At 30.4% G+C, this 25154-nt stretch overlaps 1 protein-coding gene and 1 pseudogene across 2 annotated transcripts; both read left to right on the top strand.

The window, feature by feature from the left end:
• Window positions 1-187: 187 nt before the first annotated feature.
• LOC111284129 (large ribosomal subunit protein uL10-like) lies at window positions 188-2192 on the top strand (annotated as a pseudogene). Its single transcript, XR_016335093.1, has 2 exons — window positions 188-1670; window positions 1854-2192. The product of XR_016335093.1 is annotated as a large ribosomal subunit protein uL10-like (transcript).
• A 10432-nt stretch (window positions 2193-12624) lies between these two features.
• LOC111280602 (pleiotropic drug resistance protein 1-like) lies at window positions 12625-20769 on the top strand. Its single transcript, XM_089757186.1, has 24 exons — window positions 12625-13281; window positions 13827-13947; window positions 14041-14129; window positions 14246-14330; window positions 14444-14603; window positions 14764-14840; window positions 15148-15201; window positions 15288-15378; window positions 15467-15768; window positions 15855-16136; window positions 16225-16541; window positions 16656-16816; window positions 16912-17015; window positions 17102-17258; window positions 17341-17469; window positions 17551-17711; window positions 17830-18162; window positions 18573-18863; window positions 18958-19041; window positions 19147-19280; window positions 19423-19650; window positions 19740-19911; window positions 20021-20275; window positions 20387-20769. Exons 1-24 carry the CDS (start codon window positions 12944-12946, stop codon window positions 20651-20653), a joined length of 4392 nt encoding a protein of 1463 aa, XP_089613312.1. The 5' UTR covers window positions 12625-12943; the 3' UTR covers window positions 20654-20769.
• Window positions 20770-25154: the final 4385 nt, after the last annotated feature.

Genomic DNA, 25154 nt, shown 5'->3' with positions numbered 1-25154 from the left:
CATATATATTTTTTTAAATTTAAAATTTTACGAGTTAAATGTCTTTAAAAAATTTTAAAATTTAATTTCAAAATTAATTAACATTAAAATCATATAAATTAAGTCAAATCACGTTCAGATTGGTTGATTGATTTCCCGTATTCAAAGGGATTAAATCCCTTACGAGCACACAAAAAAAAATAGGGGAGGCCATCCATCAGCCAAATTACTGGCATACACTAAACCCCCACATCTGGCACCCAATCACCATCATCGTCAAAACAGAACACCATCAAACCTCTTTTGTCTCCTCTCCCGTTAACCCAACATCAACCACGAAGCAATCGCCACAACACAGAGCAATCAACAGCTTCCAATCAATTTCCAGAACACCAAGCGGTCTGGAGCAAAGTCAAGGAATTCTCGGTCAAGGAAGCCAGTTCCAGAATTAGTCAGTAACCCAGAAGTGTCAAACAGGAATCCCAGCAAACCGTGAGCCTTAATCAGACACCGATCGGCTGCAAGAACCGAGAGCTAACACAATTGGCTAAAAATAAAGCAAAAACAGAAAGTCACAAATAAGGCATCAAGCAAAGAAGCAACAACAAGCAAGAAGGCAATCCAGGCAGAACAAAAAAAATCCAAAATTTGAGCCAATTTCCAGAAATAGCAGTTTAATACGTACACAGAATCCAAATAGAACCAAGAAACATTCATCAAATACAATTCCAGAAGCTAGAAATTGCACAAACCCAAATCCAAAATCAGTCCCCAGTTCGCACCCGAGTCAATCCAGCAAAAATTCAATTCCTAGAAACAAGAATTCATAGAAAATCCCAAATGCCCACAATCTAGTCCCGAAACCACCATCACCTGCCTCACTTCGTTTAAACCTGAAATTTCCCACACATCAACCCAGAACCAAGTTCACAAACAATATAGAATAGCAAGGAAACCAAAACCCAGAAAACCCATACTTCGAACCGAACTCACATAGAGCTTCCAACAGCCAACGTAGATAAAAGAATTCAGAAGCAATTAACAAAAAAAAAAAAAAAAGCAGCCAAAGCCCTCTAGGTTTTTTTTTCGCTCTCAACCACTCGCAAATAGAAGCAGAGGTTAAAGAGACGGCGTCGTCTGGCTGTCCGCCTTGGCTAAGCATCAGGCATCGTCTTGGCCCTCGATTTTGCCCTCTGTACAACTTTTTATCTTTAATACTAACTCTTTCGCGAAATGGCAGTGAAACCCTCCAAGGCAGACAAGAAAATCATGTTCGACGCGAAACTGTGCCAGCTCTGAGACAAGTATACCCGGATCTTAATCGCCGCAGCCAACAACGTGGGTTCGAACCAGCTCCAGAATATTCGCAAAGGTCTCCGAGGTGCCTCAGTTGTTCTCATGGGTAAAAATACTATGATGAAAAGGTCGATTAGGATGCATGCTGAGAAGACCGGGAACCAGGCTTCCTTAATCTTAACCCTTTGCTTCAGGGAAATGTGGGTTTAATCTTTACAAAGGACTTGAAGGAAAAGAGTGAGGAAGTTGCCAAGTACAAGGTTGCAGCTCCTGCACGTGCTGATCTGATTGTGCCCATTGATCTGGTTGTTCCACCCGGCAACACCGGGTTTGATCCTTCACAGACCTCTTTCTTCCAGGTGCTTAATATTCCAACCTAGATTAACAAGGGTATTGTTGAAATTATGAACAGGCAATCGGTTTAATGGTTAAGATTTATCTTTTTGACGAAAAAATTTTATGTTCAAATATCATTGAGATTATTTTAAATATAAAATTATCTTAACTTATTAAATATGATATATTTTTATTTTAATTTAAAAACTTGAACAATTTATTTAAATTTTTAACTTCCAAAGGGTATTGTTCAAATTATCACTCCTGTGGAGCTTATCAAGAAGGGTGATAAGGTTGTGTCATCCGAGGCTGCACTTCTTGCCGAGCTGGGAATTAGGCCCTTCTCTATGGTCTTTTTGCCCTGTGTGTTCATGACAATGGCTCAGTCTTTAGTCCAGGTGTATTTGACCCACTTCGGCCGTATGCAGTAGCTTGCATCAGGCACCCAGCCCGGTGGTCAGCCCAATTACTCCAGCTCGTGTGCCACCAAGAATAATCTTGGGCTCATTTGTGAACCCAAATCATCAAGGCCTTATTCCAGACTTGGATTAAGAGTTAACTTGGACCCATTTCATGTTCAATTTTTTCGACTTCAACTTTGACTTGACCCAACAATTAGTATGACTTTTTATCTTACCTTTTTATTTATTATTTATTTGGATCAAGATGTTTTAAAATATATAAGATGATAATAATAAATTTTTTTTAAAAAATAAATTTATGAGTTCTATCAAATTATTAGAGAATCTTTATGAGTTTAAAATTTTTTTATGAATTTTACTAAATTATTAGAGAATTTTATAACCTAATTTTTATATAAAAATTATTTTTTAATCATACTAAATTATTAAAGAATTTAAATCTTGAATTAAATCTTATCAAATTATTGAATGGTTTAATAGATTTTCTTAAAATAAATTTCATATATAATTTTACAATAAAATATCATTTAACTATTAAAAGATCTATATCAAAATAAGTTTTATTAAATTATTGAAAGATTTTATTGATTTTTTAAAATAAAATTTAAATGAATTTGATGACGAAATCTTTTCAGAGTAGAATACTAATCTTCATTAATAATTTTGAGGTAAAAAAATTATCTTGAATTACTATCAAGCTATTAGAGTAATTTTAAGATCAAGTTCTGATAATTAAATTATTTGGCTAATTATCAAAATGTTTTAATGCTTGGTTAAGTTAAAATCAAACTAGTATCATTATTTGAATGGGTATTATGAAGGTGCTATAATTTTTTTCATACGTAATCGTATTTTCAAACTTAAAATATGATTTTGTGAATCAAAATTTACTATTTAAAGATATTTAAATCAATCTTAAAACTCTTTTTTAAATACGATAAATTTTATCAAGTGAGTAATAATATCTCAACAAAAAAAATTGATAACAACTCTCAAATTTTATGTCTAATGATGAATCTACATATCTATACATATTGACAACTATTATTATGAGACCTATTATGTCATTATCATAGTTGTCTGCCGGTGAATGCAATTGTTATCAATAACATGCTTGGTTTCTCCAATGCAGTGAATGTAATTCAATTTCTGCTCTTTTCTACTTTTACTTCGAGCTAACTAATTTTGTGAGCTTCAAATTTTCCTTCAAATTCTCTTTTTTCCCCTCTTTAAGTATGTCTCTCATTTACAAAAGGAGGCTTTTGAATCTTGAAGTGTCAAGTTCAAGTTTCATTAAATATGGATGTTGTTCAATTAAATATTATTAATTTGATTAATTTGTTTTTATTTTTTACTTAATTTATGTTAAAAAAGCTTGTTTTAACGACTGTAATTTTTACTGATACATGTAATTCATAAAATAAAACATATAATTTTATTAAAAAATAAAGAAAATTAGTTAATTTAAAAATGGAATCGAAACTTTAAGTAAAGTATTGAATATTGACAATTCGGGCTGCGGAAAACAGGCGTAACAGTGTGTTCTTGGCAGTGGTAGGGAGAATCGAGGAAGCATGAAATTTAGGAAGCAGACTTTAGACTGAGAACTCAAACCTAAAATTGCAATTCAATGTTTTTCTTGTGTGACATTTGACCAAATTTCTATATAGAAAATCTTGTGGCCTATTGTTTTTTTCTTCACTTAAAAGTGGTCATGGATTGGAGAAGCTATGTATCAATCATCACATGGTGTTGATCTTTCATTTCTAGACGAACAGAGAGTTTGGGATCTTTATTTTTCAGGTTTTCAACTACAATCTTGAAAAAGAAAAAATATATATAAATGTAGGATAGGTAAGAACTATCGAAAAATATTTAGATGAAATTTTTTAGGTGATATTTGTGAAATATTTTATTAAATGATTAAAAAAATTAAAATAAAAAATAAATTAATAGATTAAAAAATTTTATTACATAAATCAAATGTATAAATTTTAAAAAAAATTTTAAAAAAATTTATATATTTTTGATATTTTTTTACTAAAAATTTTAACGAATTTTTTACATTTGAACAAATATTAATCAAATTTAAATTGTAAAGAACATTTTCAATATTTTTTTATATATATTATTGATATTCTCATTCAATTCTATCAATCAATCGATTTGAATTTTTTATTAACATTTTTATTAAATATTTTTAATAAATAACTCTGCAAATTTCACCTAAAAAATTATCACTTAACGAATTTCACATTGCCAAATCTTGTTAAATTTGAAATGAATTTTCAATATCATTACTTAATTAAATTTTCTAATTTCTATGCAACAAAAAATCATTATAAATATATTATCATATTTGTTATGGCAAACAAGCAATGCGAAATTTTATAATATTTACTATGATTTTTTAAAATTATTTCTTAATTAATTTTTTAAAATATTTTATACATCGACAAAAATTTCATTATGAAATCTTATTATATTTGTAACAAATTTTCACAGTGGTTGGCTAATTAATTTTTTTATTGTATTTATTATCGCAAATACAAAATAGTGAAACTATGAATTTTTTGCAACAATAATAATGGTTATCTAAAATAAATAAAATTTTTGTAAGAAAAAATTTTCAATGTTATTACTTAATTAATTCTTTTTAATATTTTATGAGATAAAATTTGTTACCAATATTTTATCATATTTGTTATGGCAAAAAAATTATTGCAAAATTTTATAATATTTGCCACGATTATTAAACTTATTTCTTAATTAAATTTTTTTAAAAATATTTGTTGTTTAAAATAAATAAACAAGAAAATATTTTGCAACAAAAAAATTTGTTGTGTAAACATATTTGCTACTACTATAGTTGCTGTTAAATATAAAACATTACAACGACAAAAACTTGGTGTCAATAATGATTTGCAACCAAATAAAGTTGCATAGTGTTATTAAGCAACCAAATAATATTGTTACAAAAAATTTTTACAATCAAAATATATGGTAATTAAAATAAAATTTAGACAATGATACCTAATCATTGTAAAAGCATAATTCATATAACAACAATCTAAAAGTTGTTGCAATATATTTTTTTTCAAAACGATAATAGAATTTATTGTGTTAACTTTTTATCAACATAAGTAAGGGTAAATTGCATTTATAGTTCTAAACCTTTTATTTAAGTTTCAGTTTGATTCTTAATATTTAAATTATTTCATAATAGTTTCAAACCTTTTAAAATAGTGTCAATATAGTCTTTTAATCAAATTTTGCATAAAAATAAGAGAGAATTATAACTTAAAATAATAGTTCCATAATTATTTTTTTACTATTATATTAAAACATATTCATTAGAAAGATAAATAAGACTCTCTGTCAACATATAATTTGTTACGTTAACCTTTTATCACCATCATTGATATAACAGAAAGTCATTGTAAAATATTTAGGAACAATAAAATAATGTTTTGCAACCATATTTCTGTCGCTAAAAACCATTTTGCTTATATGATTAAGTGCCCAATTCACTTTTCTATCTAACAAGCTAGAATTAAGGGGATATGGCTGGCAGCTCTATGCGGACTTTATAAATATGAAACCTTTGTATTCGGAGTTAAAAATTAATTATGAGAAGTGAAATGCAATATATATTTTACAAATAATAACAATAATTTTAAATTTACTGATGACTTTTGGATATTTATACATAATGAAAAGTAATATTTTTTTAAATTCAATTTAATTGATTCATGCAATTTTTTTAAGAGTATTAGTGGAGCTAGAATTTTTATTTAGTGGGAACTTAGTTTAAATATATTAAATTATAAAAAAAACAACAATAATAACATAATAATACTAAAAAATAAAACTTCCGTATCCAATTATAATTGTTAAAAATTTTATTATTGTTATTAATATGATTTTATATTTTGAAAACGTTGTACAATAACTTAGTTAGTAATACTTTTGATCACATTTTTTTAAAATACATAATTAAGTTACCATTCAACAAATTTTTTATTCAATTATACAAACAAATATTCCAAATATTGATTACTAAAAACTTTCTCTCTGCAATCAATTATAGTTTCAAAAACACAAAAGCTGAATTGATAAAATTTTTTTAATTTTATTAAAAATACATATAGCTTCATAATTTGTTTTGTCTTAATAGCTTTAGCCCCCATGAAACTATTGGACCTAAAGCGATAAATGTAATAATGCAAAAATAATATATCACAATATGCTCACAACAAACAAATAATAATCAATAATTAATAATGCAAGAAAGATAAAAGCATGTCAAAAATTACATGAAAAACTCTCAATGTAGAAAAAAAAATCACAGACTATTAAAAAATTTTAACTATCAAATAATGTGCATGCAAAGTTATTCTCTAGTTAAAATTAGAGCTAAACAATAATTAATTAGATAATTGGAGAAATCACGCTAAATAAATTACTCAATAAATATACTATAGATTTGTTTATAGAGAGCTTAAACTTCAATCTTCACTATTTAGAATGTAAAATGCTGAGTCATGAACGTGTTGATAAAATTTTAGATCAATCAGATCATAGATCAACCTTCATTCAATCTCTTGATAAACTAGCACTCTCCATTCTCCTTTTCATTTTTCTCTTTTTCTTTTTTTGGTTTCTTTTTTTTGCTATTCAATGTTGCTCTTTTTTCATGTCACTTTAAAAGTAGCCTTCACATCTAATTAAAAATAGGGCTCTTAGGTTAAAAAGAAACAAAGTCCCGTGGCCTTTAATTGGTAAACAATGAATGTGGTTTGATTCCACATCATAACAATCTCCCCTTCAGCCCCATTAAAAGGAGAGCCATCACTAGTAGTCTCATTCAGATGATTAACAAGATCATATATGTTTTTTTTGCAATAACTCAATTTTTTCTTTTATTACTTTTAACCAATGCTATTTATCTGAAGTAGTTTACACATCTTGGAAGTTTTCTAGCTCTTCCTCACTAGTAACTAAAATAAAATCTAAACTTGGATACTTAATGAATGGTCGATGCTTTTTACTAGATCTTCTAAGTTGAGACTTTACACTACTTGATGCCAAAGGTAGTTCCCCTATTCAACATTCTCTGACGAAAAGTATTGCTTACCCTATTCAACACTCTTTGAAGGAAATAACCCTTACTCAAAACCCATTGTATCTAGCTCATCATAAACTGTGATTGGCTCATTTGTATCCTCAAGTTATATCTCTTGTTCATTTTCACCATCTATGGCTCTTTAGGTGAAACCCCTATTAATGTTGTATCATCACACTTAACCGTAACTCATGTAGTTTTCTCACTCTTTTCAAAGTTTGCTATGGTTTCTTTTTCATAGAAGAATACATCTCTACTTTTTACTATCTTTTTCTTTATAGGATCCCATAATCTATAGCCAAATTCTTTGTCAGTATGTTTGACAAACACGCGCTGTATGATTTTACTGTCAAGCTTTGACCTTTGTTATTTCGACACTTTACACCCAAAAACTTTTAAGTGAGAGTATGATGCATCTTTTCGCATCCATACTCTTTCTAGAATGTCAAAGCCTAAAGGAATTGATAGTCATCTATTAATTAAATAATAAGATGTGTTAATTGCTTTACCTCAGAATGGCTTTGGTAATTTTATCATACTCAGCATTCATCTGACTTTTTTCATAATGATGCGGTTCATCATTTCAGCTACACCATTATGCTATGATGTTTCAGGTTTTGTCATCTTATACTTGATCCCATTATAAATAATATTCTTTAAAGTCTTTGGATATGTATTCCCCATAATTATTAGTCTGAATACACTTTAAGGGCAACCTTGTCATTCTTTCCATCCTAGCATAAAATTTTTGAAAATGTTATAGTATCTAACTTTTATTTTTTAATATATACATTTTAAGTTTTACGTGAAACATCATCAATAAAAGTAACAAAATACTTACTATCATCCAATGACTCAACTTCAATGGTACTACATACATCCAAATGAATCAATTTTAATATGTTTTTTTCCCTTTGAGAACGCTTACAAAAAGAAATTCTACGATACATGCCATATAAACATTGTTCACATAAAGGAAAAGACATATCTTTGGTCAAGGAAATAAAAGACTACCTCATCAAAATCTGTAATCCCTTATCATATATATGTGCCAGCCTTTTGTGCTGTAAATTTGCTGAAACATAATCTTTAACGGTATTTATCTTATTATCATTCAATTACATTTGTGCAACATTGTTTTTCTCTTACAACTATCATATAGATATTTTGAAAAGCTTTTACTGTCCATTTTGTAATTGACTTTCATATCATTTCTTATGAAGGACATTAATTTCAAGCAAATTCATTCTCATATTTGGAATGTGTCTGATATCCTTTAAAGTCAACATGTGACCTTATTAGGTTGTAAAATAATATCACCAACCCCAATAATTTATGACATACTCTTATTTTTCATATTGGTAAAACCAAAGTCTCATATTTTGTAAGTTGTAAACAACTCTTTCTTGGAAACACAATGATATGCCATTTTTATGTTAACTATCCACTCAATGTCTAAATGACCAACATGATTATAGTCACATGTATACAAATCAAAGTAATTGAATCACTATTTGAATTCACTGCTACAATATATATCATCATTTGAACTTTTTCCTTTCTTATCTTTTTGCTCTTGCTTTAAGATTTTGCAATTTGTTTTATGTTATTGAGTTTACCATAGTGGTAGCACTTTACTTATCTTTGAACTTGGATCTATGTCTAAACTTGCTACGACCTTTTGAATTATGACATTTATCGATGTTTTTGCCTCAATTCTTTTCTGTGACAAAAGCTTAATTCTTAGAGTCTAACTCTTTTTTCCTTTATTTCTTCATTAAGCATATTATTCTTTACCATCTCCACTGTCATCTAATAGTTAGAAGCTGAATCAAGAATAGTCACAACTAGAATATTCTAGCTATTTTACAATGAACCAAAAAAGAAAAAATGCCTTCATTTCATCATCTATTTTAAGCACTATAGTATTCATCCAATTGAATATATCTTGATAATCACGCAAGTGTTCTGTAATTAATCATCCATTATTATATTGTAAAGATGTAAACTTTTTAACAAGCATAAATTTATTCATGCCTGTCTTCCTCTTATACAATGCTGTTAATTTTTTTCAAACAATATAAGTATTTGTCTTCTGTACTACATTATAGAATACACTGATATTAACTCATTTTCTAATTATGACTAGTATATTTCTACCTAGTTTCTTACAGTTTTCATCTTTCATATCTGTTGCTTTAGTCAAATCATTTAATACTGGCTCATGCAATTTATTTGCAATATAAATGATATTCCATCATTAGATTCCAATTAAATAATTTGATACTGTTAATTTTATTATGAAACTTATGTCACCCTCCGTAATTGCAAATAAAATTTACTTATATATAGGGTTGCTACTATATTGATGTTTTAAAATAACCATAACTCTAACACCAATCATTGGGTCTAAAGTGACAAATATAATAACACAAAAACAATATATTGTAATAAAACTCACAGCGAATAGACAACAATTAATAATAAAAAATGCAACAAAGATAAAGCACACTAAAATTTTTGTGAAAAATTTTCTAGTGTAAAAGGAAAAATCAAGAATCACAAAAAAAATCTTTACTATCAAATATTAGGCATATAAAATTTTTTTCTAGTTAAAACTAGAGCTAAACAACAATTAGAAAAATAATTAGAGAAATTTTATTAAATAAGTGACTCAACAAATACACTCTAAATTTATTTTTAGAAAACTTCAACTTTGATTTTTATCGTTTAAAATGTAAAATACTGAATTGTTAATGTATTGACAAAATTTTAATTCAATCAAACTATGAATCAATATCCATTCAACCTTTTGATAAAGTAGTAGCTTTCTCATCTCTTTTTCTATTTTCTCTTTTTCTTTTTCAGGTTTCTTTTTGCTCTATTCATCGCCCCTATTTTTTTTCACGCCACTTTAAAAACAACCCTCGCATATCATTAAAAATAGAACTTTTGCGGTAAAACACCTTTGATTGGTTAACAATAAATGAGATTGGACTCCACATCAGAACATGAACCTCATGAGCCCCCGCCATGTTTAAGAGGTAACTTCAACAAGTTTACACTAATACCTATAATTTTTTTCTTTTTATCTCATGCTATGACTTTTCTTATAAAGAAATATGTATACCAAAAATTCTAAAATGTAACTTAGGATTCAAATTCCAATTCTGAAGTCGGAATCTTAAAATGCCTATGAAACAAACAGTTAATCTTAATTACTTGACCATACTCATTTTTTTCTTTTTATTTAACTAAGAATTAATTGCATTTGTCATAATAATATTGAGAAAATAAAGAGGATTATAGTCAATTATACAGTTAATTTTAATTATATATATATATATACTATATTTAATAAATCCAGAATTGGTTGCATAATGATTTCTTCTCACTCATGATTGTGCCTTTTACGTTTTATTATACTTAAATAAATCCTAATCATATGATTTGTATTCAAGTAGACGCTTATGTTGATCGAAAGATGTCACATTTATCGCCTAATCTTAAAGGTGTTACATTTACTTTTATAAGATTTGAAAAATATTTCTTGCTTAATATTCAGTTTTCTAGTCTGCTAATTTTTCACGTTATTATTACATGTGGGGTTGACTTTTATGATAAGTTAAATATCAATTCATTGTCAAATTTTGGAAAAGAATTTTATTTTCAACTTTATCAGTTTAGTTCTATTTCAAACTCGGATGTTGTTTCTAGATGATCAAATCGACTAGAACTCATTCAAAATATAACAAATTTTGGATTATTTTAACCTCTAAAGATTTTTTGATATAAAAAAAATTGCAGCATAAGAATAAAAAATATAAATTAAAATTTAAATCATAAATTTATTAAACGTCATATTTTAAAGATGTTTTTATGAGATAATTGAAATTCTATGTCGTTCCATAAATCTCTCTCTACTTATATTAAGATTTGGATTTAAACTAATTTTAAGATGAATTATGTTATGTGATATATAATTAATAACCAAGAAACTGAGAAAAAAAAAAAAACAATTGTCACATTTGAACATTCAACCTTACAACTTTGTGATGTGATGTACTTACTAAAAAGCAAGATACAGCGAAAAATCATAGAAGAAAAAAAAAAAAAACCTAGATAACGGCATGTCTGATCTAAAGTAATTTTCTATCGGTTTGAAAAGTTACTTCTAAAAGAATTTTTTATCCTTTTTTTTTTTCTTCTACGTTTTCAAGTTGTCCAAAAAGTCAAGAATTTTCTTCTATTTTCCACCAAAACGTGCATAGATTTGATCCTTTTTCACCATAAAATTCTCTGATGCTTTTAATCCGATTCCTTAAAATTACCTAGAAGTTAGTATAATTTTTTTTAAATTAATGTATGTCATAGGTCAGCAACTATGTAACCTAAACATCTAGACATAACAAAAAGATCTCCCGATAAAAATATATTGTCTAATAATAGAGATGTAATTTTATACAAATTTCATGGGAAATATTCAGTTTTTTTTTTTTTTTTAATCTCAACAAGAATGAATATAAATATTAAATTTAAAAAATAAAAATAAGAATGAGTTTAATTTTAAAATAAGCTTCTTGTATGAGGACGAAAATATAATATATCATTTGTTTTGTGCTCATATTTTATATGTATTTATATTTATTTAATAAATAAATTTTTATTAGAATTTTAAACATTGTTTTTTTTTTTTTTTTTAAGTTTTGATATATTTTAAAATTGTTATTGTTTAAACTTATTTTAATATATATTTGTTGTTCGTAAATTTTATAATTTTTTTAAAATAATTATGGGTAACAAAAATTCTTAATATTTGTCTTCATAGTAATGGTCATGAATATAAATTTATAAAAAAAAAAAGAAAAAAAAAAGGAGACATTACAAAAAATCTTGAACTAGGAGAAAGAATACTTTATCTGTCTATATCCGTTTTATTATCAATAATAGATATCATGTTGGTTTTTTATGATTTGCCCTATTAAAACAAAGTTTATAAATTTTTGCCATTAATTTTTTTTAATGAAATTACAAATACAAAAAAATTATAACCATAATCAATTTACTTTCATATATAAAAAATTATTAAATACAAAATCAAAATATATAAATTAAAGAGCAAAAATATATGATTTTGGATTCTTCTAAACACAAGAAAAACATATCAACTTTTACTATTAATTTTCCACTCATTACTTTTTTTTTTACAAAGTTTTCCGGCCATTAACCAAAACAGAAGAGAAAAGGGGGTTAGAAATAGTTTGAATTGGATTAGTCTAATTAGCACGTGAAAAAGAAAAAAAAAAAAAACAAATTGAAAAAGTTGACTCCAAATTTTGCTGAGGAATAAGACACGGCAAGAGTGGGAGACAAGAATCTTACAAATAAGTTACCATTCAATTTCAAAAAAGATGGCATGGAATGGATTTTGTCTGCATAAATTATTCAATCCCCACGAGCCACCATGGAAAAGGCCGCCAGAGTTGTTGCAAACAAACTTTGTATATATGGCACAAATAACCTTACTTTTCTTGCACCAGGTTTTTCCATAACCTCATAGTGGGTTTTGTCTTCTGTTCTTACAGTTTCAAAACTCTTGACATTTCTTGTCCGGGTTCAAAGACAAAGCCTGATAACAAAACAAAACAAAACCAAACTTCTTCTTTTCCTCAATTCATCAAATTCTTGAGTTTCTAGGTTTTTAACAGGAAACCCCCTTCTTTTTTTTTTTTTGATTCTTTGATTTGAGCTCTGGGAGCGTGAAAGTTTTGATATTGATTTGGTAATGGAGGGTGGTGATATTTATAAAGCGAGTAGTAGTTTAAGGAGAAGTTTACGAGCAGGTAGTTCTTCGATATGGAGAAACAATGGTGTGGAAGTTTTTTCAAGGTCATCTCGAGAAGAGGATGATGAAGAAGCTTTAAAGTGGGCTGCACTTGAGAAACTACCAACTGTTGCTCGTCTCAGGAAAGGAATACTGACCAGCTCTCAAGGTGGTGCCAATGAAATCGATGTTTATGACCTTGGATGGCAAGAAAGGAGGACTTTGCTTGAGAGGTTGGTCAAAGTTGCAGAGGAAGACAATGAGAAATTCTTGTTGAAGCTCAGGAAACGCTTAGATAGGTATGAAGTTGTTATATTTTAATGTTTGGTTACCAAGAAAACAGAAATGGAAAGAAATATTTTTGGAGGGAAAGATTTGGGGTCCGTTTGAATTACGCCACACCAAAAATCTACTTCTTTTTGGGTTAATTGCATTGTGTGATGTATGTAAATAGCAACTGGTGGTGCAATTGATTGCTATATTGTAAAAATGAAAATTTTACCCATTAGCATTCAAAAAGATTTCCACTATGAATTTTAATCTCACGTTACCTTATTTTTCTGTCATCACTGTTTTTAATATTGCGAAACCAATTTTAGACAGTTAGATTATTTTGATGTAAAATGAAAATTCCGACCATCAATTTCCATTTGCATTAAAATTAAAATTTTTGTTATCAATTTTAATTTCTTCATTATAGTATTCAATTTTAATGTCATCACTACTTTAAATATTACGAACCCAATCTCTCTGCACGTCCGGACACTTTAAATAAAATTGTAGGAACTCTATTCTAGTCTTTTATTATCCGTAACAATAATCATTTGCTTTGGATTTTTTTCAGGGTTGGCATTGATCTTCCCACAATTGAAGTTAGATTCGAACATCTAAATATTGAAGCTGAAGCTTTCGTAGGAACCAGTGCTTTGCCTACAGTTCTTAATTTCACTACTGGTATATTTGAGGTAGCAACCTGGAAAATACTCGTTACTTCAAAATTGTACAGATTTTCTTTTTTAGGATTCTTTCTCACGTTTCACTTTGTATTCTGATTAAAGGGCTTGTTGAATTATATGGGTATTCTTTCTAGTAGAAAGAGAAAGCTGACCATCCTCAAAGACGCCAGTGGCATCGTTAAGCCGGGCAGGTAACATGGCGATCTCAATTCTCATCAACACCTGATTTGGATTTTTCCCTCTGAAACATAAAGTTGGGAGGCCCTGCAATTCATCACTGATTTTTCTTTTCATGTATTTATTACAGGATGACGTTGCTTTTGGGTCCTCCAAGTTCTGGAAAGACCACTCTCTTATTGGCTTTAGTTGGGAAGCTTGATCCTGCTCTCAAGGTCCTCTAGACAATTCGCTTTTCTTTCAATGCTTTCCGTTCCAGGCTTCTTGTTTTTGCATTAAGTTCTGTCTTTTCTCTTTTTTCTAATTTGGAAGTGAAATTCTTTTGCAGTGTTCGGGGACAGTGACTTACAATGGGCATGGCATGGATGAGTTTGTGCCTCAGAGAACAGCTGCCTATATCAGTCAACATGATCTTCACATAGGAGAAATGACTGTGAGGGAAACTTTGGCCTTTTCTGCAAAATGCCAAGGGGTTGGAACGCGTTATGGTAAGTTTGATTGATTTCCACACTTTCGATTTTTTCTTTTGACTTTCTTTTTTTGGTCCAAACTCCGAACATAACATATAATATATATTTTTGGAACAATCTACCTGTTTTCTTTCTTTTTATTCTTCAAAGCATGAAATTTTGTTGTTTTGGAGTACAGAGATGTTAGCAGAGTTGTCAAGAAGAGAGAAACAAGCAAACATTAAACCTGATCCTGATATTGATGTCTTCATGAAGGTAAGAATTAAGAAGCCATTGTAGTGTAAAATATGGACATCTTTTATTCCCAAGGCAGAAGGCATCTCACTTTGGATTCTGCTTCAGGTGTCCTGTAAAATTAGTTCCATATGTCGCTTGAAATCATGTTCCATGCACTCAAGCCGATTCATTAACTTGGATTTGTCTTTTCGTTCATAACAATGGGAAATAAAATGGATTGAAAATCAGAAACGGAATTCAAATTAAGATTAATTTTATTTGACTGAAATCTCCATATAGAGAATCTTGTATTCATCGTGATTTACTGTGATTTTTAAAATTGCAGGCTGCAGCAACCGAAGGTCAGGAAGCAAATGTAGTCACAGATTATATTCTAAAGGTAATGTTAGAGAAAGCTGAAGTATACTGAAAGATATTAAAGGAGCACTAAACACTTATTGAATACCGTTGCCATAAATTTTGTAGATTTTAGGACTGGATGTATGTGCAGACACTATGGTAGGAGATGAAATGTTAAGGGGCATCTCTGGAGGACAAAGGAAGCGTGTCACAACAGGTAATTCATGAAATCAATTAAACCATTAAGTCCATTACCAAAGTACGAAATTTTATATCGTGGAATGTAATTATGTCAATGCAATTAGGTGAAATGCTGGTTGGACCAGCAAAAGCACTGTTTATGGATGAGATATCTACTGGTCTGGACAGCTCTACAACTTTCCAAATTGTGAACTCCCTCAAGCAAATTGTTCACATCCTTAATGGAACCGCAGTCATCTCTCTTCTCCAGCCAGCTCCAGAGACATATGATTTGTTTGATGACATTATTCTCCTTTCTGATGGCCAAATAGTATATCAGGGTCCTCGAGAACACGTGCTGAGCTTTTTTGAATCTATGGGCTTTAGGTGTCCTGAGAGAAAAGGTGTGGCTGACTTCTTGCAAGAAGTAAGTCTTGACAGAGGTTTTGTTCCTTTCTTCATTGGGATAAAGTTGCTCTTCTATCACATTTAACTCGACTTTGTTCATTGCAGATTACATCCAGGAAAGATCAAATGCAGTATTGGGTACGTAGAGATCAACCTTACAGGTTTATCACGGCTAATGAATTTGCTGAGGCATACCAATCATCCCATGTGGGAATGAAACTTGGCAATGAACTTAGAACTCCATTTGAAAAAACGAAGAGCCACCCAGCTGCTTTAACAACTAGAAAATATGGTGTTGGAAAGCGGGAGTTGCTGGAAGCTTGCATCTCAAGGGAATATCTGCTGATGAAGAGAAACTCTTTCGTCTACATCTTCAAGTTTACGCAAGTGCGTACTAATGATATTTAATTCTTGTACCACAATTATTATGGTTCATATGACTGTGACTAACTTTTCTTTTCCTTTCTGCTACAAGCTCACAATAATGGCATTAATTACCATGACACTCTTTCTGAGGACTGAGATGAAGCGAGATTCAGTTGAAGGTGGAGGAATCTATATGGGGGCCTTGTTTTTTGGCTTGACTATGCTCATGTTCAATGGGATGGCTGAGCTTTCTATGACTATTGCTAAGCTTCCCGTCTTTTACAAGCAAAGAGACTTCCTATTTTTTCCTGCATGGGCATATGCTCTACCAACTTGGATACTCAAGATCCCAATCACATTTGTAGAAGTTTCCATATGGGTATTTCTTACCTACTATGTCATTGGATTTGATCCAAATGTTGAAAGGTGAAAAAAAGAAATGACAACAAAAATTCATGGCGAACTTGATTATTATATACATGGTTGCTTGCTTATTAGCTCTGATCCAAATTGATGTGCAAGTAATTTTGTCTGGCGCAGGTTGTTTAGACAATACCTTTTACTCGTTCTCGTTAATCAGATGGCTTCAGGATTGTTTCGTTGCATTGCAGCTATAGCTAGAAACATGATTGTTGCTAACACTTTTGGGACATTTTCTTTGCTTGTACTTTTTGCATTGGGTGGCTTTGTCCTGTCACGAGGTATGATAAGTCTTAGACACAGAACAGGAATCAAACTTTAAATGAAAATTAAACTTTAAACAGTTCTAACCATTTTACCTTGTTTAATGAGACAGAGGACATAAAGAGTTGGTGGATATGGGGTTACTGGATTTCACCTATGATGTATGGACAAAATGCAATGATGGTTAATGAGTTCCTTGGGAACCAGTGGAGACGAGTAATATTTTGAATTTGCAATGTCTATGATTCTGCTTTTATCTCCTAACAATCAGCTGATCTTTTATATTTGCTTTCATATTGAAGGTTCTTCCGAACTCAACAGAATCACTGGGCATTGAAGTTTTGAAGTCTAGGGGTTTCTTCCAAGATGCACGCTGGTATTGGATCGGAGTAGGGGGATTGATTGGATTCAATTTATTGTTCAACTTTTGTTTTACTCTAGCTCTTACCTATCTAAACTGTGAGTAGTGCTTTACCTGCTTAAACTTATGCATCTTTGGAAGGGGGGCTAATTGTTTACTATTTGTCAAATAAATATGCAGCATTTGAGAAGCCTCGGGCTGTAATATCTGATGAACCTGAAAGCATCAAACAAGCCAAAGGAGTTGGAGTTGGTGGAAGCATTCAGTTATCAAACCATGGAAGTAGCTCAAGTCATGTAACTAAATCAGGTATTATAGCTCATCTATATTTGTGTCAGTGTGTTTGTGTACAAGCCATTTTGTATAATGCTAAATCTAATTGACATGCAGAGAATCAAGATGACATTCAAAGAAGCATCTCTTCTAAGTCCTCATCTATGACTGAGGCAACTGTTGGGGCCATAGGCAACAAGAAAAAGGGAATGGTTCTTCCATTTGAGCCACATTCTATCACATTTGATGACATTATCTATTCTGTTGATATGCCACTGGTAACGTAACTTTCCATGTACAAATACCATCTATGTCCGGTGGTTGGATTGTATCTTGTTTCAGTTTAATCAGGTCCAGATATATGAGAGTTTATTTGATTGAATTGAGACTTTGTAGGAAATGAAAGAGCAAGGTGTCGCTGAAGATAGATTGGTGCTATTGAAGGGTGTTAGTGGTGCTTTCAGACCAGGTGTTCTCACGGCTCTAATGGGTGTTAGTGGTGCTGGTAAAACCACTCTGATGGATGTGCTTGCTGGCAGAAAAACTGGTGGTTATATCGATGGGAACATCACAGTTTCAGGTTTCACAAAGAGGCAAGAAACATTTGCTCGAGTATCCGGATACTGTGAGCAAAATGACATTCACTCTCCTCATGTCACTGTGTATGAATCCTTGCTCTATTCTGCTTGGCTTCGACTACCGACAGAAGTTGATGCTGAAACCAGAAAGGTTGGCATTCATGAAACCTTAAGCTGTTTCAAGTCTCTTATTCTACTTTGGCACCTGTTAGAGGTTTTTACAAAGATAAGCCAATAGAAAATTCTATCTCAAACTCCACATTCAAGTTGAGAAGTTTTGAATGTGATAAAACATCTCTTTACTTACCCCTGCATTGCCTACAGAGTAGGATGAATTTAAGAAAGTCAACAGACATATATAACTGAGTTGAAAATGAAAAGGATTCTTTTTACCAATTTTTGTCTTGTTTCAAATAAACTTTTTTATTGCATTGACCATGGAGTATATAGGTCATTTTATCTAGATTGAATTTCTGACAACAGAGTCCAACAAAATAACACATTTTCCTAATGATCACTTTGGCCTGGATTAAGTTGGTTTATTTCAATATATATTTTCAGATGTTCATCGAGGAAGTCATGGAGCTTGTTGAGCTGAATCCATTAAGGCAAGCACTAGTTGGTTTACCTGGTGTAAATGGTTTATCAACTGAGCAGCGAAAGAGGCTTACTATTGCAGTTGAGCTTGTGGCAAACCCCTCTATTATTTTCATGGATGAGCCAACTTCAGGGCTTGATGCAAGAGCTGCTGCAATTGTTATGAGAACAGTTAGGAACACAGTGGACACCGGAAGAACAGTTGTGTGTACCATCCATCAGCCAAGTATTGACATATTTGAAGCATTTGATGAGGTGAAAATTTTTTAAAAGTAACCTGAAAAAAATTTGCTGCTATTTAGTTGGTTCTTTATGTAATTGTGTAACAAAAATAGACATGCCATTGCAGCTATTCCTTCTGAAGCGTGGAGGACAAGAGATATATGTGGGGCCATTAGGACACCATTCTAAACATCTTATTAAGTATTTTGAGGTGAGATGAAATCAATGATCACAAATTAAAAAGTTAATTAACTTATTCATTTCTCAGTTCACATGAACTATATATATCTAATACTATAATGTTCATTTCCTCCAGGGAATTGAAGGAGTTAGCAAAATCAAGGATGGCTACAATCCTGCAACTTGGATGTTGGAAGTTACCACAACAGCACAAGAATTAGCTTTAGGTGTTGATTTTGCTAATATTTACAAAAACTCAGAACTGTACAGGTAATAGGCTACTCAGGTTCAACATTGCAACAAAAAGTGTAAACTGATTCAAACTAATCACTTTAATTCATCATAAGATCTATACATGGCCTAGCTATCTTAGATACCTTGAATTTGCTACTTATATGTTTCATTTGTTCAGGAGAAATAAAGCTCTTATTGAAGATTTAAGCAAACCTGCTCCTGGTTCAAGGGAACTCTATTTTCCAACTCAGTACTCTCAGTCATTCTTGACTCAGTGTACAGCTTGCTTATGGAAGCAGCACTGGTCATATTGGCGCAACCCACCATATACTGCCGTCAGATTTCTTTTTACAACCGTTATAGCATTGATGTTTGGGACACTGTTCTGGGACCTTGGCTCTAAAACGTAAGCTACAACTCAAGTACAATGGTTCAAGCTTCAATGTTGGTATTTATCAGCTTCATATATCTAATTGTCACATTGTGAAATTACAGGAACAGGAGGCAAGATCTGATCAATGCAATGGGTTCAATGTATGCTGCTGTTCTTTTCCTTGGCTTCCAAAACGCCTCATCTGTGCAGCCTGTTGTGGCGGTTGAAAGGACAGTCTTTTATAGAGAAAAAGCTGCTGGCATGTATTCTGCCATGCCATATGCCATTGCCCAGGCAAGTTTTTTCTTTTTTTTTTCTTCCACATATTGAAGAGTCCAAAATGTAGAGAAAGTTGTACAAAATTTTAGTACATTATAGTTGATTTCCACTTTTGCAACTGCAGGTTGTGATCGAGATACCTTACGTTTTTATTCAATCTACTGTGTATAGCATTATAGTATATGCGATGATCGGGTTTGAATGGACTGCTGCTAAGTTCTTCTGGTATCTCTTCTTTATGTTCTTCTCCTTACTCTACTTCACCTTCTATGGCATGATGGCTGTGGCTGTCACACCAAACTACCACATTGCATCCATAGTTTCCGCAGCATTCTATGCATTATGGAATGCCTTTTCAGGATTCATCATCCCACGACCTGTAAGCACTGCTTTCACATAACTTTTTCTTTTCAAGTTCTTGATATATATCTTTAGCATACACTTCCTGAGGACTGACATTCTTCTCGCTTTCCAACTTGTTGAATTGCAGAGTATTCCTATATGGTGGAGATGGTACTATTGGATTTGTCCAGTAGCTTGGACCTTTTATGGATTGGTTGTTTCACAATTCGGAGACATACAAACCCCCCTTCTGGATGGCGACAGCGAAGAGACAGTTGAACAATTCTTGAGAAATTATTATGACTTCAAACATGATTTTCTGGGAGTAGTTGCAGCTGTAATTCTTGGTTTCGCTGTACTCTTTGGAGCAATCTTTACAGTGTCCATAAAGGCGTTCAATTTCCAAAGACGCTAGAATGTTTGGTTTGATACTTAATGTAGAGGGTTAAAAGGATCCATCTTTGTAATGTCAAAATGTTCCTTTATGTTTTTTTATTACCATATTAAATCTATGACATTTGAATTCTTATACATTTATTTCAAGATACAAATTCTTTCATTGTAATTGAAGATTTTGTTGTATGTAAAGTAACTATGAATCAATGAATAAAACTCTTCTTTCATATTTACAAAAATCTACAATTTCCGGTACCAAAGTCCATTTTTTCTTCAATTCTGTATTTGAAAATCTGAACACATACACTTGAAATTGGAATGCTTTGCACGTATAAATTCTTGGATACAAAATCAAATGATTTGGCGAAAGGGAAATGAAAAGCCAAACTAATTAAATATAGTGCATGGTGAAATGTTGATAGTTTGGGGCATTTTTCAAAAATATGATTCTTTTAAAATTTCATTTTATTCATGTAATCTCTTTAAAATTACATTTCAATAAATTTAAAATTTAAATCGAATATTTATAATTCTTTCACGATGCAATCTCCGTTGTATAAAAAAATATTTATGTTCTTGTGACAAAGCCCAGCAATTACTAGTTTTTAGTTTTTATTTACATGCTATGGTAGCAAAATCCAGCGACAAAATATCGGTCCTGAGGCCTGAGTCTATTGTTCATCACTTGGATCTTTGATAGAATTTTTTAAGGCACGTCCCAACTCAAGATTTTATTATATAAATAAAAATAATTTTAATCTAAAAATATATAATTAAAAACTCTCCAAAATCATCCTCCTAATCGTTTGATCTAATCCAGATACTTGATCTGTGAAAGTTTGTACTGTTTTGCTTTCAAAAATAATTTTTCAAGAGATTTATAGTTATTTCATTTAAAATCAAACAAATGGGAGGCTTTTTTTTTTTTTTTTTTGTAAATGGGGAAATTAAGGGGATTCCAATATAGTTTTTTAATCGAAGAAAACACGATAAATCATTAAATCAAATGTTAAAATGTAAATAAATAGTTTTTAAGTACAAATTAGGGTTGGGATGAAATGAAGGTAAAATAGGAGGTTGACTAAAGAAGGAATTTCATTATGGAGGAACAAAAGCGATGAACCAGAAACTTGTGTTTCCTTGGGGGCCATAAAGTGTTAGTCAGGTCTTCGATATTTTCAAACATAGTTGCATCGCTAATCCCCAGTGTTTCATGCAATGGTGCTTGCGGGAGTTGCGGCAACCTGCTAAAATAAAAGGCTGCTAACATGCCGTTTCCTTTTTTTTCCATTTGGTCAAATTTTTATATTTTTTGTATTGATAGAAATCTGACAGCCTTGAATCTGATTGTAGAAATATCACGAACTCCATGACCAAGAACTCTTTGGGCTAGAAATCAAATTCAAAATTTTAATTTTTAGTTTATTTTTAAATAAAATTTTAATTTTTTAAAAAAGTTTTGAAATTTTTATTTTTTTCAAATTTTTTTCAGATTTTTAAAAGTTTTAATTTCCAATTTTAAAAAATCATATTAATATTTTTTTGAAAATTTTTTAAACATTTGAATGTTTGTTTTTTTATTTTGATCTTTGATTTTTCTGTTTTTATTTTGAAAATTTTATAAAACATTTCAACATATATAATTTTTTTTATTTTTTGGAAAATTTCATTTTAAGATATTTTTATTTCATTCTAATGTGATAGTGTCACATCCCGTGTGAACATTATCAAGGCCAAGGCTTGAGCACTAGTGCAAAGAGACCAAACTCTCGCCTAAGCAGCAGGCCACAAGAATAAGTCCTTACTAGAGTTGCCTGATGAGCTTAAAGACCTTGTGGGAAAAGCTTCTAGAAAGCCCTAGAAGAATGGTGCGGGCATTGGGCATGAGAAGGCTTTAGATAAGCCTCACCCAGGCCACTATTTGGAAAAAAAAAAGGGCAAAAATACTGTAACGCCTAGCAAAGAAGCCTGGAGCCTTTTAGAACCAGTGCACCGCAGAGTGCTTGGAACTAGCCCCCTTCTAGACACTGCCCAATCGACTTTATATATGGCTAAGGGCTTTGAAACCCTCTAAAATGTATATAAGAGCTACACACTTGGCTCTCTAGTGATACATAGGCCATGGGGGTTCATGTATAAATAGGGGTGCCCCTTCTCTTTAGGAACACATATAAGAGTTAGTGATCTTGTAAGCCATTTAAGCTACTCAAGCACAATTGTATAAAGCAACAGTTTTTCATCAATAAAGGATCTTGTATTCTTTCACCAAGTGCCTTCTTAGTGTGTATACCTACTCAACTTTGTTAGAGGCTAACTTATGCATACTTAAACGACATTTTCCTATTGAAGGCCACACGATTGCTAGGCTTAAGAGTAAAGCTCGTGACAATAACAGATCCACTAATGATATAACAATGACAAGGCGACAACTAATATTTTATCATTAGTTAAATAAACCACGTCATAACAAAGTTAACCCTTGAAGTAATGCAAATTTAGGTATTGAATTGTGAATTTTTAATTTTTTTTTTAAGTATCAAACCAATAAAAAATGACATAATAAAAAGGTTAAATAAGTATTTAGCCATTAAAAAAAACCTAGAGGAGCATGATTATGAGAGCCACCTTAATGAGAGAAAAACTTTGTTTAGATTATTGTTATAATTTATTAGTCCGAAGACTTGATTGTTAGATGTAAAAATTTAAAATCATACAGATATAAAAAGTAACCATAAATCATTTTTAAAGTGTGATTGGCCATAAAAAAATTTTATCTTTTTAATAAAATAATAAAACAAGTTTAAAGTTTATTAAAAAAATAATTTTAATTTACGAAATAAGATTGGATTTGGGAGTTGGTTATACGTCGAGAAAGATTAGCACCCCACAATGCCCATAAAATTGGTATCAATTAATCATGCATTATCATTGGTTTTGGATAAAAATGATTTCATTTTAAGATTTAATAATAATTCTCTTTCTTTTTAAGAAATAAAATAAAAAAATTTATTTAGAAATGTTGAAAAAATCTATAAATTAAAGAAATAATTTAAAAATTTCCAACATAAAGATAGAATTTGAAGATAATCTTTTTCGTCTAAGATTTATCACAATATTTTCTTAAAAATAAAATAATATTCTATGACAATAATAATTATTGGCAACTCTCCTATATCTAGATAGAGTATAAAAAATTATATTTCTTAAAATATTATTTTAATTTTATTTATTTATTCATTTTTTAAACTAATTTTTTAGAGAACTTTTCATGTAGTAAAAAATGAAAAAATGATATAATTAATATTAATTATCAATAATTAAAATAAACATACATATATGCATGATAAATGTAAACATTAATCTAAAAATGAGATATACGCAAGTGACAATAAAATGCGAACTTTAGAAATTGGATTTTAAAATATAAATAGGCCACCTGAACTCTCTAACATTTAGCTAAAATTTGGATACGATTATTTATATTTAAAATCTTAATTTATTATTTATTATTCTTTATTTAATATTTTTTAAAAAATAAAATTATATGAAAATTTTTAATGAAATAAAATTTCTTAAATATCTTATCATTTAGGTAGTATTTAAAAATAAATTATTTCACAAAATGATTTCATATAAAACCTTGAATTTTGGGATGGTCTCAGGGTTTTAAGTGGATGAAGATTTCAAGGTTTTATTTAGAGTTTTAACTAAGGCTCAGAGTTTCAAGATTGTATTTTAGGGTCTTGGGTTTTATCTAGGGTTTAGGGTTTTACTTAAAGCTTTGTTTTAGGGTTTAAAAATCTGAGCTTAAACTTGTGTTTCCTTGGGGGCCATAAAGTGTTAGTCAGGTCTTTGATATTTTCAAACATAGTTGCATTGCTAATCCTCAGTGTTTTATGCAATGGTGCTTACGGGAGTTGCGGCAACCTGCTAAAATAAAAGGCTGCTAACATGCTGTTTCCTTTCTTTTCCATTTGGTCAAATTTATATGTTTTTTGTATTGATAGAAATCTGACAGCCTTGAATCTGATTGTAGAAATATCACGAACTCCATGACCAAGAACTCTTTGGGCTAGAAATCAAATTCAAAATTTTAATTTTTAGTTTATTTTTAAATAAAATTTTAATTTTTTAAAAAAGTTTTGAAATTTTTATTTTTTTCAAATTTTTAAAAGTTTTAATTTCCAATTTTAAAAAATCATATTAATATTTTTTTTGAAATTTTTTTAAATATTTGAACGTTTGTTTTTTTATTTTGATATTTGATTTTTTCTGTTTTTATTTTGAAAATTTTATAAAAAATTTCAACATATATAATTTTTTTATTTTTTGGAAAATTTCATTTTAAGACATTTTTATTTCATTCTAATGAGATAGTGTCACATCCCGCGTGAACATTATCAAGGCCAAGACTTGAGCACCAGTGTAAAGAGACCAAACCCTCGCCCAAGCACGAGGCCACAAGAACAAGTCCTTACTAGAGTTGCTTGATGAGCTTAAAGTCCTTGCGAGAGAAGCTT

The sequence above is a fragment of the Durio zibethinus genome, chromosome 28 (assembly GCF_047325235.1).
Source record: "Durio zibethinus cultivar Kanyao isolate XHJ-2024 chromosome 28, ASM4732523v1, whole genome shotgun sequence".
Lineage (NCBI taxonomy): Eukaryota > Viridiplantae > Streptophyta > Magnoliopsida > Malvales > Malvaceae > Durio > Durio zibethinus.
This window is presented reverse-complemented; position numbering and strand designations above follow the sequence as displayed.

Bases quoted from the DNA above. Each gene is read 5' to 3' on its own strand.
- LOC111280602 (XM_089757186.1), top strand. From the start codon at position 12,944: ATGGAGGGTGGTGATATTTATAAAGCGAGTAGTAGTTTAAGGAGAAGT. The intron at 14,331-14,443 runs GTCCTCTAGACA...ATTCTTTTGCAG, and splicing joins AGCTTGATCCTGCTCTCAAG to TGTTCGGGGACAGTGACTTA. The intron at 15,769-15,854 runs GTAAGTCTTGAC...TGTTCATTGCAG, and splicing joins TGGCTGACTTCTTGCAAGAA to ATTACATCCAGGAAAGATCA.